This window comes from Lynx canadensis, chromosome D2 (assembly GCF_007474595.2).
Source record: "Lynx canadensis isolate LIC74 chromosome D2, mLynCan4.pri.v2, whole genome shotgun sequence".
Taxonomy (NCBI): domain Eukaryota; kingdom Metazoa; phylum Chordata; class Mammalia; order Carnivora; family Felidae; genus Lynx; species Lynx canadensis.
The window spans coordinates 1,107,676-1,122,117 of NC_044313.2; the positions used below are offsets into that span (position 1 = coordinate 1,107,676).

Consider the following 14,442-nt stretch of genomic DNA (forward strand, 5'->3'; position numbering starts at 1 on the left):
TGAGGAGGAGGGAGGGAGGCGAGGCATTTGTTCTAGAAGCGGGGGTGCTAGGAAATCCCTGGAGTCAGAGCCGCAGGAATGTGGGGTTTCCAACTCTCCAAACGGAAAGCATTTCTTGTTCTTTACCAGAAACTAAAAGATATGCACGAGGCCTCAGGAGCACAGAGGCCGGCTGTAGCTCCTCAGCCTTATTTCTGACCTTCAGGCAGCTTCCCATGAGGAGAGTCAGGGATGGAACCAGGTGTTGCCAAAACCTCACGGATGGCCCAGCAAAGGCACTGTGGCTGCCAGCGTCCCCTACCCTAAATTATAACTGCAGTCAAGTGCTTTGTTGCATCTCCTAGCTGGCTTTAAAAATAGCGTTAGAAGCTTCTAGCTGAAACCAAAATTCAACCAGGAGTACGAGCTACGCGGCAAAAGAGCAGGCACTCAGGCATCTGAAAACGTGATGGTTCCTGAAGTCTGGAAATGCGCAACTCACTTGTGAGACCCGATCCCAGAAGGAAGAGCTCTGATGCTGTTGTAGCGGAAGTCCAGCCACGCGAGGTTTGGCAGCGACTGGAAGAAGTCTGCGGGAATCTCGCAGAGGGCGTTTCTCTGAAGATGCAGTTGCTTCCAGGGAAGAGAAGAGAACGTTCTGTCAACTAAGCACGTTTTGAGCCGTGACTTAGCCGAGGCAGCTCCAGAACAAACACTAGCTTTTGCAACCACACACACCAGATTGAAAGAAAACTCACACTAACCGATCCTTACGTAGTTTAAACAGCAGACAAGAGGGAAAGAAAAGCACCAGGACCCCTCGCACGCCTCGCGGGCCGGACAGGGACTCCACCGCGCACACGGGGCTTTTGCTACAAACACCCCTCAGACCAAACGTACTTCCCGAGTTTTAAACCCCTTTTCTCCTTCGTGGGCCCCCACGCTCAGCGCTTCTCAGGCTCCACGGTCACTGCCCCCGCCCTCGCGCCCTGGCACTCAGCAGCCCGCGGGCCTCTGCTCCGTGGACAGGCAGCAGGAGCGGAGTCTGGTCAGGGACCCATCCCAAGCAGATAATTAAAGGAAACTAAAAGACACGCGCGCCACGCTGCTCTCCACGGCGCGGTCCCTGACGGGCAGGCGCCCAAACACGACCCCAGCCCCCACCACCTCAGCAAGGGCTCCAAGCGCCAGCCCAGCGCCATCAAGTCTCCATCAGGCGTCAGAAGGAGCAGGAAGGGAAGGCTGAAGACGGCATGTGCCGCGGGGACTCTGGTTGGGTCACGTGGGCACACATAATCCCACAGTCGGGCACAGCACGATCGTGGGTGGAGAAGAACCCCCTCGATGGGGCCGTTACAGGTCGTAGGTCACACCTCCCTACCCAGGTAGCAGAGCGCAAAGTCACGAGAACGGCCTGGAAGCCACGCTTCCTGGGTTCAAATCTAGATTTCAAAACCTTATTAGCTGAGTGACTTTGAGCAAGTTCCCAAACCTCTCTGCGCTCCAGCATCCTCCCCTATGAAGTGGCTCAGGGGACCCACCTGCCAGACTACGCTAAGCGAGCGGTGCGGGGTGCATGGGAGCGCTAGGGAAGCACCAGCCACCCCCTCGGGCCACGCTGTCCCCACTCCCAACTCTGCCTCCGAGGCCGTCCTCCGAGCCCCTTCACGGGTCACGACAGGAGCTTTACAAGCGCACAGAAAGCAAACTGTCCCGCCAGGCAAGGCGTGGGCAGTTACCCTGCTGGCCGTGGGCGGTCTCGGGGACACGGGCTGGCGGTCACTCTGGCAGGGGTGTGCGCACCTCGACGCGAGGCTGCAGCGTGGGCTCCAAGCCCCCCAGGCCCGCTGTCTCGGGGCAAGCTGCTTCTAAGTGCCCGACTCCAAAACCACAGTGGCTTGAGGGAACAGCCAGGTGATCGCACCCCAGGAGCCCACCCTCCCTCCCGGGCCGGCGAGGCCCGGGGAAACTGGGCCCTCCCGCGCTCCAGGACCGCATGTGGCCGTGGAAGCGGTGGACGTGCTCCCGGCGACTCCGGTGATGGCTGTTTCGCCAGCACGTGTACCCATAACCCCTCGAAGGCCACGGCGCCGAGCGGCCGCCTCCCTCAGTGATCGGTTGCCATGGCGATAACATCTCTATTCACGTCTCTGTTTTCCGAAGGGCATAAGCAGTTATGATGCTTCTTTATTAAGCTTGAAAAGCAGTCTCCTTCTTCCTTTATGCACAGAGGTAACACGGTCTCATGGCACCATCAGGGTCCGGACTGCCAGCTGGGAGCGTGTGCCCGCGCAGAGGGCACACAGCAGCCCTGACGACCCAGGAATTCACTCCAAGAGGTGGGTGCTCAGGGAGGGACGGCAAGGCCGGTGGCGGCCTGGGCAGCAAAACCAGGGCGTGTCACGTGCAGCAGAGGAATTAGTCCTCGAGCAGCCACTTACGATTAGGGCCTACGGCTTTGTAAAAGCACTCCCAAAGGTCAGTCCACACCGCAACGGTGCAGCGTGTCTGGCGTGTACCATGCTGTGGACACTGTGGTCCAGGTCTTGCAATATGCTCACTCTCGCGTTCCAGATGGAGACGAATGAGATTTAAGGAAATTACAGGAGTACCAGGCAGCAGGAGCCCCGCTCACGTCAAAACTGTGCTCTGACCGAAGCTTGTTCTAGAAATCACGGGGGGTGAGACAGCGCTCCCTGGATTACCAGCTGGCACGGGCCTGGCGAAGACACTGGGCACAGGGCAAAGTCCACGGGTGATGTCAGCAGAGCGGGGCTGAGAAACAGTGGTCAACTGACTCGATGTTGTGTGGGGGTCTGTGGGCGCGGTGTTTTACGTGAGGTCAAGGGTGTTATGGGCAGTGGTTTCTACCACCAGCTCTTTGGTGCTTAAGACCCTCTGAGGAGACAGGATGGATATCACGGTCCAACTCCACGAGGTATTTGCATTGGCTCGACCCCGTACCTCAATTTCTCACTCTGTGCTGAGCCGCACATGAGCCCCTGAGTCAACCCTCTTCTGTCTCATTCTGGAATCTCTCTCCTCAGGTGAGGCCTCCAAGTAAAAGCCATTCATGTCTACCAGGCAGAGGCACAAATGAGAAATGCCACTTACTTTAATGTTGGGGATTTTAAAGATCTCTTCTAAATGGTGAAGGCCACGTTGACTCAAGTCTAAGACCGATGAAAGGACGACCTCCTTGACCTCCTGGTGAACCTCTCCAGAGGGGGAGGCGGGCACGCTGCTAACTTGGCCGGCACCGCGCTCTGGATCAGCCACCCCAGGGGGCAGCTCGGAGGGGCCGCTTCCGCCCATCTGCCAGCCGTCGGGGGGCCACTGCTCATCCTGCGCGCTCTGGAGTCACCTGGAGACACATTGGGAGACACGGCCACAGCTAGGTCACTGCCACACTCACCCAGGTGGCACGGGGTGGCTACGGGGCAGATCTGTGACAGTGTCGCTTGCTTACAAAACCACCATTTTTCATAAATGGTATCATAAATTTGACACTCAAGTTCAAAGGAAGGAAGAAAGCAGGAAGCCAAGAAGGTTCTGATTAAACATATGAGCCTCACTTCGCAGCACAGAGTTCCAAGATTCCACTTTAAGCTCCTGGAAGACACAATGACCCAAAACAGGAATGGCTATATCAGGGATGAAAACGTCAGAAGGTTTTGGCCTGTAAGCCAATACGCTCCTCCCGTAAACGTGGTGTGGACGGATCCCCCGTCCACACTGCGTACTCCTGCTGAGGTTCTGAGCTCTCCCCCGCCCCCCATCCCCCCCACCGGGTACCAACCTCCCCGAGCCCAGGAATCCTGCCCATTCAGCTCAGGGAGCAGCGCTGGGTCTGGGGAACACAAAGTTAGGTGCTGGGAAAATCGGTCAAAAAAGAATCTTCACTTTTAGTTGTTCAACAATATTCCCAAAGTAGTTTAAGAACTGCTGCTCACCAGCACCTCTTCTGGGGAAGCACACTTCCACGTGTAATTTCTAACTTTTTTTTTAATGTTTATTTATTTTTGAGACAGAGCGTGAACAGGGGAGGGGCAGAGAGAGAGGGAGACACAGACTCCGAAGAGGGCTCCAGGCTCTGAGCTGTCAGCACAGAGCCCGACATGGCGTTCAAACCCACGAACCGGGAGATCACGACGCGAGCACAAGTCAGACGCTAAACCGACTGAGCCACCCAGGTGCCCCTCCCCGTGTAATTTCTAAACAACGGATCCAGCGGTAATAACACACATTGGAATGCTAATGGGCTCACACGCGATCCCTGGTTAACGCTCCACTTGGCTGGCACACGAGCGCACACACATACTTCCTTCCCGTGCTTGTGCTGAGGAGTGCGAGGCTTGGGGTAGTTAAGGAGCTGCCCAAAGGCTGAGCAATGAATGAGAGAGGGCGACCCACGGACACCCCGGGCCTTCCCTCATGGATCCTCTCCTGGGAATCAGCACCGTGAAGGCTGCTTCAACCTCCTACAATCCTCCTGAGGGGAAAAAAAATCCCAAAACGAGAGCGAAACAACAGGACCTGAAAATGGGTAGAGCGGACTCCTGGAGGGGCGGAGGCTGCGCCACGTCCCCACCATGCCTGCCTCAGTTTCCCCATCTGCACCAGACCTGGTTGGGCGACCCGTTAGTCCTCAAGTTCCAGGCCTGGGGTGCACAGTCTTTCCCGGGGCAGCCGGACAGGGCACAGTGGGCCAAGGGGGCACAGCCTTCCTTCTGCTGCCTGCGCCCATCTCACCCGTGGCGCCCTCCCACCCCAGCCTCACCTATGGCGCCCTCCCACCAGGCACCTCCCCCCCTCACCTGCAGCGAACCCCCACCCCCACCCCACCCCCCTCACCTGCAGCGCCCTTCCCCTGCACCCTCTCCTCACCTGCGACAGTTCCCCTGTCCCCCCATCTCACCTGCGGAGCCCTCCCCCACCCCCCACCTTACCTGCAGCGCCCTCCCCCCCCCCCCCGCCCCCTGCCTCACCTGCGGCGACCCCGCACCCCACCTCACCTGCGGTGCCCTCCCCCACTACCCCCCCACGCCTCACCTATGGCGCCCTCCCACCAGGCACCCCCGCCTCACCTGCGACACTTCCCCTTGTCCCCCATCTCACCCGCGGCGCCCTCCCACCCCGCTCTCACCTGTGGCACCTCCCCTGCCTCCCCCCACCTCACCTGCGGCGCCCTCCCCCGCCTCGCCCCCTGCCTCACCTGCAGCGACCCCCCACCCCCACCCCACCCCACCCCACCCCGCCTCACCTGCGGCGCCCCTCTCCGCGAGCAGGAGCTCGCTGGCACGCGGGGAACCGAGAGCGGTGCAGCCCAACGTTGCAGGCCGCCAGGCCCACGCGGTCGCCATGGAGACGCCCTACGGGGTCCCGGAGGGGCCAAGCCGCGGAGCACGCGCAGCCGCGGGGAGGGCGGTGCGCCTGCGCCGGCCGCGGAGGCGCGTCTCAGCGCGCGTGGGCTGCGGGCTGCGGCCCGCGGTCTCTCCCGCGCGGCAGGCGGTGGCGCCCACGGGGGACACGTGTGCCTTAGTCCGGAGAGTCGGATGCGCGAGGAGGACCCTTGCGGCCGCGAGAGCGAGCAGAGCCTGGGCGGGGCGCGCTCCACTCCGCCCAGCGGCCTCCAGGGCCCGCGAACCCTCCCGGGGTCCCGACCTCGCTTCTGCCCCGCGCCCGCCTGGCTCCTCCGAGGGTCCCGGGATCGCCGCCGTCACGCGGACACCACCACCGGGGGAGCAAGGAGCCCCGCGTGGGCCGGGGCCAAACAGGACTCCCTCTGCCGCCGGGCGCTCGGGCGGCGGCAGGCGGACGCCCAGGCAGACGCAGGACCCCCGGGGGCGCCGTTGCGGGGATCGAGGGGGCGGACCTTCCGCGCCGCGGAGCTGGCTGGACGGCCTCCGAAGGCTGTTAGTCCACGGCTGTGCTGGACCAGGCGGCGCCGAGGGCAAGCTGCCGGGGACAGGGGGCGTGGGCACAAGCAGGAAGCCGGGAGGACGGACCGGCCCTGGCGACGTCCTGCAGAAGAAGTTGGCACCGTCCATCGCAGGACCGCACACCTGCCTCCCACCAGCGAGGTGAGCTAGCAGGTGTGCAATAGCGGATGGGCCGCAGCCACACCTGGGGCCCCGCCCGGACCGCTGCGGCTTCACCCTCCGTCCGCCAAACCTCAGCGAGATGCCTCTTGTGATCCAGTTAGCAAACCCCGTGGGAAAGGGGTTGGGAGGGGGGAGGAGGGATGGTAGTTAAGGCTAACTTAGCTGACACGTCACAAAGCCACCACAGTACCTGAAACTAAATTGGGGACACTGTTAGAAGGGCTGCCAAAAGTATCATCTACAAAGGCCCCTGAAGAGCTTTACACGGATTCTAAGATAAGATCCACCTTGCTGTGAAAGATCACTCTCGGTTTCCGCTGCAGAAAGGGCAGGCTAGGTCGTTATGACCAACCCTTCCGCAACAAGGGAGTGAAGCATTCCAGAAAGGTGAACTTTTCCCCCAGTGAGCATCTTTCTATTTGGAAGAGGTATTAGAAAGTTCCGCTACTGGGGCATCTGGGTGCTTCAGTTGAGCATCCAACTTCGGCTCAGGTCATGATGGTGAGTTCGAGCCCCACATCGGCTCACTGCTATCAGCAGAGGCTGCTTCAGAGTCTCTGTCCCTCCCTCTGCCCCTCCCCCGCTCGCACTCTGTCAAAAATAAAACATTACAAAAATTATAAAAAACAAAACAAAAACCTCAGCTTCTGAGCAAAGCTCCCAAGAGACCAAAGCCCCAAGGGATTAAGTTATTATTCTGACATCCCTGCAGAGACAGAGGGTCTAGTAAAGCCCCGGGTTTTGGGTTGGAGCTCCGTAATGCCTTACTCTAGGACAAGAGTGACCTGGAGGAATGCCAAACCTCATGGGGCCTGAAGCTCAGCCTCAGACCGCAGCCGTGTGAGCGGGGTGCTGTGTTTTTGGCTCCCAGCCAGAAGTGGAGGTCAATCCTTTCCAGAGAAGGAAGAAAATACCATCTTAGGTCTCCAGTTATCTTCATGGTTTTAGAATGTGTAACATACGGGGCACCTGGGTGGCTCGGTCGGCTCAGGTCATGATTTCACGGTTTGTGGGTTTGAGCCCTGTATGGGGCTCTGCACTGACAGTGAGGAGCCTGCTTGGGATTCTCTCTCTCCCTCTCTCTCTCTCTCTCTCTCTCTCTCTGCCCGTCTCCCCCAGATGAATAAATAAACATTAAAACGTAGAAATAAAGTGTGTAATGTTAGTCACACACCAGGCAACATGAACACGTGATCAAATCCAAGAAAAACAGGAGAAAAAAGAAACTGACCTGTGGGTGGTCCAGATAATGAAATTTGCAAGAATACAGTTTGGTAAGGCTTAATATGTTCAAAGAAGTAATGATATTGGAAATTACAGCCAGGAATCAAATTGGAATTCTGGATCTGAAAAAATACAATAGTAGCTTAGAGCTGAAGAGGGTGTTGGTGAAGCAGAAAGTAGGTTAGAAGACCACATCCATCAACAGGCAGGGGGAGTAGGGTCGGCACAGGGGATTCCACGAGCAAGTCTAACACACGGAGACTCTGGCCAACTCAGCACCTCCGTCCTGCCCTCGGAGTGCCTCCTCTCCTGCCCTGGATACTTTTCTGTGTGGTTACAGGGGCTCTTGCAGGAGGCTTGGAAACGGAGGAAGACGGGCTATTAGTTTCTGGAGGCACACGCAACGCTAAGGGCAGGTGAGAGGTTCAGAGCAGATTCCCAGATGACCCACCGTGGCAGGACGGGCATAGTGTGGCGGTTACAGACGTGCCTGTCGGAAAGTGTATGAAAAGTCTTTCTTTTGATCTCACTCTTGAATGAGGGTTAACTGGTATAGAACTCCTCATTGGCAGTTATTTCGAGTCAGAATTTTAAAGTATTTTTTTTTTTCAACGTTTATTTATTTTTGGGACAGAGAGAGACAGAGCATGAATGGGGGAGGGGCAGAGAGAGAGGGAGACACAGAATCGGAAACAGGCTCCAGGCTCTGAGCCATCAGCCCAGAGCCTGACGCGGGGCTCGAACTCCCGGACCGCGAGATCGTGACCTGGCTGAAGTCGGACGCTTAACCGACTGCGCCACCCAGGCGCCCCTCGAGTCAGAATTTTAAAGACACGGCTCTTTGGAAGCTCTTGCTGCTGACGAGAAGCTTGCTGTCCATTGAATTGCCATTTCTGTGAGGGAAATCTGTCTTTCCTTACTGTGTCCTTAATGTCCTGACATTTCACTACGATAATTGTCAAGTGTGGGTTGTTTCAGTGACGCTGCTTGGCACTTGGTGTGTTCTTCCTGTCTGAGAACAGAAAGGATCTTCGATCCTGGACATTCCAGGCATTTTGTCTTCACGTAAATGTGGCCTGTGGTCTGCACCCCGACCTCGATTCTCTTATTCTGGGTCTCCTGTGAGGGGATAGATTGAAACCAGTCAGTCGTTCTCCATGTCTCAAAACTGCTTTTCTTAATTTTTACCTGTGCTCTCCACCGGGAAATCTGTCTCCACTGGTGCCCACTTAGACTTTGTATCATGTACTTAGATGGTTATTTTTTTATGACTTCATGTCTCATTTCTAATTTTCTTTGTTCTACTGTTCTTATTTTGTTTTTCCAGTTCTTGTTTCATAATCTCTTCCAAGTTTTTGTGGATGTTTTCTCTTTATCCAATGTGAGAATCCTAAACATGGTTATTTTAAAATCTGCACTTTTAAAATTTTTAGGTTGCTGTATTGTTTTCATTTCATCTGGGATGAATTCATCTGCTGGTTGCTGATCTTGTTATCTTTCTTCTTAGAGTAACGTGCTTTGGAATTGAGGCTGGCAGGCTCGTCGTAGACAAGGGGCTTGTGTTCTGTGTTCTCTGTCTGCTCACCTGTCTATGTTTCTCCGTCCTGCAGGTGCCTCCACACAGCCTTTTGGGGCTCTGCAGCGCTGATGTGTGTTACACTGGGGGCTCGGGGCTCTCGTGCAGCCACCCCCTGAGAAGTGCAGAAGTGTCCAAGTCCATCCTCTGGGGGATCCTCAGGTAACTGTTGCAGAGGTGATTTTCTTTCTCAACTTCCTGTCGTAGAGGTGGGAGACTTGCCCTGGGTCCAATTTTAGGTGATGCTCTTGGCTGTTGTTCCCCCACTCCCTTTGGGCAGTTTTAGACTCTTCGACCCTCAGGGACCGCATTTCCCAGCCACTTGCCTATTTCTGGACCCAGAGCCCCACAGGTCCAAGGTCTCTATCCTGCACCCTGTTCTGTGTCTTCCTTCCGCCTTTGGTCTGTGGAAGGGTTAGGGTTTTTAATGCTTTCTTTTTAAACATCTCTGTCGTGGCCGTGGATGGAGGGAATGGTGGAAGCGTCTGTGTGCGCGAACCGAGGGTGCCTGCTTGCCCAGAGGAAGTAAGTGTTTTATGGACAATGGACAATAAGAGCATTTTGTTCTGTTTTAGTTTTTCCTGTTTAATTTCTTGGTATGAAGAGGCTGTAAGTTATGTTTGGTGGATTCCTGGTAACTAACATCCTTCTGTATCAAAAGAAAAGCAAAATAAAAAATATGTATTTTTTAAATGTTTATCCATTTTTGAGAGAGAGACAGAGTGCAAGTGGAGGCAGGGCAGAGAGAGAGGGAGGCACAGAATCCGAAGCAGGTTCCAGGCTTTGAGCTGTCAGCACAGAGCCCAATGCAGGGCCTGAACCCACGAACTGCGAGATCATGACCTGAGCCGAGGCCGGACGCTTAACCGACTGAGCCACCCAGGCGCCCCCAAGACAAAATATTTTTAAAACTTGAAATCTACTTTCTAGAAAGTTTTTAAAAAAAGAGAATAAGCATTTCTAGGTAAGCTTCACAGACTTCAGAACGGCTGGGAGTTATTTTCTGGAAAACGTTCCAGATGCTTCTGAGCAGCTGGCGCCATCTCTGCTCTGCCGGCCGCGCCGAGTTCTAAATGCGGCGGTTGAAACATATCCTTCCTCAGAAGGCAGTGAGGCCGCAGAGGGAAGACGACCTTGGTTTTCATGGGTGCCACCCACCACTGAGAGTGCATGAGGCGTGGGCAGCGGGACTGCCTCAGGAAGGCAGGAGGACCACGCGGGAATGCTGGTTCTCTGGCGTCTCGGGAGGAGCGTGGGATGACTCCTCAGTGAATGCTCCAGGTGAGCCTGGGGGTGAGCTCGCCTTTGAGATTTGGGGACAAACAGTTGAGCCCCATAGACGGCCCCCACCGGCTCCATGGCCCATGGGCACCGGTCACCCTCCCCCAGGCTCCCGTGAGCTCCGGCTCTTGGGGGGTCAGGGTGCAGCGGGGAGGGAGGGAGGGCTGGCTCAGCATGGCCCTCTGCCTCTGCCCTCCCTCTCCTACCCGGCATCGACCCACTCTTAAAACCCAGGCGTCCGCAAGGTCCTCACGCAAAGCCCTCGTGAGAACAGCAGGACTTTCCGCATGGCTGGGGACAAGGGTTCATATCCCGGCAGAGCGGCAGCCCCCCTGTGGGGCAGTCCAGACACGGTCCCTGCCCCACCCCCCACAATCTTCCTGAGTCCCGGCCCTCCCCTCTTCCTTTTCCACTCTGGGGATGAAGCAGATTCCTCCCCAGATGTCTCCTAGACAGCGGGCTTTGAGTCGCTTTCTTGTCCCCTGGCGAGGTCCTTCACTTCCTGCGAGCCCATCAGTGCCATGAAAGCGTGGATTATGTGGGACCTTGCTGTTGTGTCGCTTGGGGGCCCCTCGGGGTATCAGCACGGAGGCTGTGCCCGAGAGCGGCACACAGCGCCCCGTGGCACGAGGGAGCCCAGTCAGACTTGAATGAACGAGTGAGAAAATGCAGGTGCATTCCTGTCTTTCCAGCTGTCGTGTGGTTCCACGCTCATAGCATGCGGCCACGTGTCCGGGATTTCTGATAAGCGGAGCCCATGCTGCCACTGGAGAGAAATCAGCCCTGTAACACGACGCGGCCCTTATGGAACGGACGGTGCGCAGAGGGCGGGCGTCTCCGGGGCACAAAAGGGAGCCTAACACAGGAAGCGCTTTGCTTTCAGCCTCAGACGGAAGGCTCTCGCTCGCACGGACTCACCTGTGACCTGAGCACTTCCAGGCCGTGTCTGCTGGGCTTTCGTCGCCTTGGCATTCATGCCCAACGGGGTGAAAACGGTTTGCCTTAACTCTGTTTCCGTCGTATCTGTTTCCCGTGGCTGCCGTAGAAATCCGTCAGAGCCTTGGTGGCCTGCGACAGACGCGTCTCTCCTACAGCTCGGGAGCTCACAAGTCTGGCTGGCTTTCCCTGGGTGACATGAGGTGTCTACAGGACTCCTTCCTGCTGGGGCTCTGGGCGAGGATCTGTTTCCTTGTCTTCTCCAGCTTCTCGAGGCACCTGCGTCCCTTGGCTCACGGCCCCTGCCTCGTGTCCTCACTCCATTGTCACACCTCCATCTCCGACTCTGACCCTCCCGCTCCCTCTCCCGCGGAGCCTGTGATGCCGTTGGCCCATCAGATAATTCAGGATCATCTCCCCCTCAGCATCTGCCACTCATCATGTGTATGACGTCCCTTTGGTCCTGTATGTACCATACTCACAGGTTTTGGGGGTAAGGTTGTGGACGTTTTGGGGCCACCATGCCGTCCCCACAGTGAGCATATCTCCTGGAAAGGAACTGTCTTCACTGGAGAAAATGTGGCGACGAGCTGATGTGGAGGCTCACAGCCTGTGGCCGTGGGTACTGGCCTGTGACGGCAGCGAGCGTGAGGCCCGGGCCGGCCAGCGACGGCTCCGCTCAGTCCGCACGGTCCAAAGAAGCCGGGGATGGAAACCAAGAAGTCAGGGGCAGGCGCTGCGGCACCAGTCATGACACCAGGCCCGTCTGCAGACCCGGGCCCAGCGGTGGACCCACAGCGCGCTCTGAGGAAGAGGGCTGCCCCAGCCCAGCACCGGCGGTGACCCCCGCTGCTCCCCCCGGTGCCGTGACCACGGGCGCTGGGACGTTTCAAGAACTGGGGAACGTGGGCTGGGTCCATATTCCTACCTAAGGGGGGAGGCTGAGGTGTCACCATGGCAGCCGTTTGAGTGCCGCACGTAGAGGTGAGGTAAGAGAGATGTCCTGGCCCAGCTGTGTGTGGTGGGCACGCGGGGTCCACAGCCCACCCCCAAGGCCGTTCTCCCAGCCCCCGGACCGATCGCTAGAACAGATGTACGGCGGCCAGCCTCTCCTCGGTACTAACCACACTGGTTTATTTTCTGTATGTTCGTGCCGTGGTCTCTGGGGCCTTGCTGGCTGGGCAGAGACGCCACCCCCAGACTGGGGGAGGTAGGGGACGGGCGTGCACGTGGGGCGTGTGAGGGGCCGAATCGTGTCTCTCTGAAACCCATGCATTGAAGTCCTGGTCCCAGCACCTGAGGGGTGGCCCTGACCCATTCTGACGGGCGTCCTTGTGAGAAGAGAGGACACGAGGACACAGACACGCACGGCGACGACCCCGTGGGGACATGGGGAGGGCCGGCCGGCTACACACTGAGGACTGCAGAGCGAGGCCTCGGGAGGAACCGGGCTCGTGGACACCTGATCCTGGACCTCCGGCCTCCAGAACCGGGAGGGAATTAGCCTCTGTTGTTTCAGCCGCCCCTTCTGTGGGATCTGTGGTCGCGGCTTCAGGGGGCTAATGGGCAGGGTGCCGGTGGCGGGGTTGGCTCATGGGGTTCCTGCTGGCGCTTCAGAACTTTTATATGTTCCACGTGTCACGTGTCCCAGAGCAAATGAGCTACGGGACGAGCACCTGCTGCCCAACTGCTGTGGGGGGCACGGGGTCCTAACCCACCCCTGCTTACGCCCGGGCCTGGGTGGGTCCTTCTGACCCTGTCACTCACTCGTAAAATGCGGTGGTCACAACGGGGATCTTGTATGATGGTGTGAGGTCTGAATGCAGCTTGTGGTAAGACAGCAGCGTGGTGCCCGACGGGCCAGCAAACGCCGGGTGCTCGTCTCCGTGACGCCGGGTGGGGGTCGTTACCCGATTCCACACGGAGAAGCGAAGGTGCAGGGTGGCGACTGGGGGCCAGAGACGCCCCCGGGAAAATGGAGGACCTGGATTCACGCCTGGCTCTGGACCCGCCCCTCCTTCCAGGAGCATCTAAGGGGAGCATGAGAAGGTGGGGGTCCCCTCCCACAGCCACACTCTAAAGCAGAAGTGATTTCTCCACAGGGGGCCTTTCTGGAAGCAGCAGGCTCACACTCTTAGGTGGACTTAGCCAGTAGCCACGACACCGCCGGCCCCCGGCCCGGGTCTGACGTCCGGCCCCTGGCGCCCGGGTCCTGGGCCAGATCTGAGCTGAGCGTCCACACGGACCCAGCCTCTGGGCTACAGGGCCCAGCCCCTGCCCGCTGATGTCAGCCGCATGGTCAGAGGGGTGCCCACGGGCCCCTGCAGAAGCTGACACACAGCCTGACCTGGGCAGCATGACCGTGTGGCCTCTCCCAGGGAGGGGACGATGGCACACAGCCCAGTGTGGATAACCTGGGGCGCCCGTGCCAGCTTGTGCTGGGTGTCCCCAGCCAGGACAGGCACGGCTTTTCTCTGACCGGCCAGACAGAACTTTCCCAGTCAGGCCTGAAGAAGCCTGATTTCTTTCTTGCTTTCTTTCTTAATTTTTTTAATGTTTATTTATTTTTGAGAGAGAGAGAGAGAGAGAAAGAAACAGTGTGAGCAGGGAAGGGGCAGAGAGAGGGAGACAGAACATGAGCAGGGGAGGGACAGAGAGAGGGAAACACAGAGTCCGAAGCAAGCTCCAGGCTCCAGGCTCCGAGCTGTCATCACAGAGCCCAACACGGGGCTTGAACCCACGGACTGTGAGATCATGAGCCAAAGTTGGACGCTTAACTGACCGAGTCACCCAGGCGCCCCATGAAGAAGGCTGATTTCTACTGCAAAGTCTTTGCTTCAAAACCAGGTGAGGCAGCCAGGGTGCTCACAAGCCGATGTCGAAGCAAATGAGCGAACCTTTTTAAAATTTTAGAGAGAAAGGAAGAGCTTTATCAGAGCCCAAGTTAGGCCCAGCTGCCCGAATACACGACTTTCACGAGGAGGGACTGCTCCAGGGAGGGGCCTTTGGGGCAGCGTCGTATGTGTTTGCACATAAAGAATTACGACCGGGGACCTTGTGGAAGGTTAGAGACTTTATCTGTTTCTAGTCTGTGCAAGGCGGTGGGACTTTAATTGCATGGGGAGCAGGGAGGTTTTCTCTTTTTCTTATCGGTCTGTTCAGAATGCTCCTTTTTGCTTAAGTTTCTAACGGAGCAGATGTACGGTGTGTGTGGGGGCAGAAGTAGCCCCGTGCTTTGAGGTTTTGCCAAGTCATTCTGACCCCGTAAATGTTGAAGTACAGCTTCCCTGGGCGCCCAGGAGCAGGGCCCACAGGCACGAAAAGATGAAACCTCCCTTTATT

General features: G+C 57.5%; 2 protein-coding genes across 3 annotated transcripts in view; one reads left to right on the top strand and one right to left on the bottom strand.

Moving 5' to 3' along the window:
* The window catches only part of LRRC27 (leucine rich repeat containing 27), a 35,250-nt gene extending 31,922 nt beyond the window's left edge, over positions 1-3,328 (bottom strand). The window contains exons 1-2 of the mRNA XM_032595224.1: positions 3,094-3,328; positions 482-612 (exon numbers count right to left, since the gene is read on the bottom strand). Of these exons, the coding sequence (XP_032451115.1) occupies positions 482-612; positions 3,094-3,294 (332 nt within the window). The 5' untranslated portion in view covers positions 3,295-3,328. The remainder of the gene's footprint in view (positions 1-481; positions 613-3,093) is intronic.
* A 2,158-nt stretch (positions 3,329-5,486) lies between these two features.
* Positions 5,487-12,223, top strand: LOC115527403. 2 transcript variants are annotated; one of them, XR_003972919.1, is made up of 4 exons: positions 5,487-6,062; positions 8,918-9,045; positions 9,987-10,164; positions 10,857-12,223. XR_003972919.1 is itself a non-coding variant. In XM_030334997.1 (3 exons), the coding sequence occupies exons 1-3, from the start codon at positions 5,535-5,537 to the stop codon at positions 10,879-10,881; spliced, it is 681 nt and encodes a 226-aa protein (XP_030190857.1). In that variant the 5' UTR covers positions 5,487-5,534; the 3' UTR covers positions 10,882-12,223. The 2 variants fall into 2 exon arrangements, 1 of the variants encoding a protein (XP_030190857.1); XM_030334997.1 differs by lacking the exon at positions 9,987-10,164.
* The last annotated feature ends 2,219 nt before the right edge of the window (positions 12,224-14,442 follow it).

Bases quoted from the DNA above. Each gene is read 5' to 3' on its own strand.
- LOC115527403 (XM_030334997.1), top strand. From the start codon at position 5,535: ATGCGCGAGGAGGACCCTTGCGGCCGCGAGAGCGAGCAGAGCCTGGGC. The intron at 6,063-8,917 runs GTGAGCTAGCAG...TCCGTCCTGCAG, and splicing joins ACCTGCCTCCCACCAGCGAG to GTGCCTCCACACAGCCTTTT. The intron at 9,046-10,856 runs GTAACTGTTGCA...CTGTCTTTCCAG, and splicing joins ATCCTCTGGGGGATCCTCAG to CTGTCGTGTGGTTCCACGCT.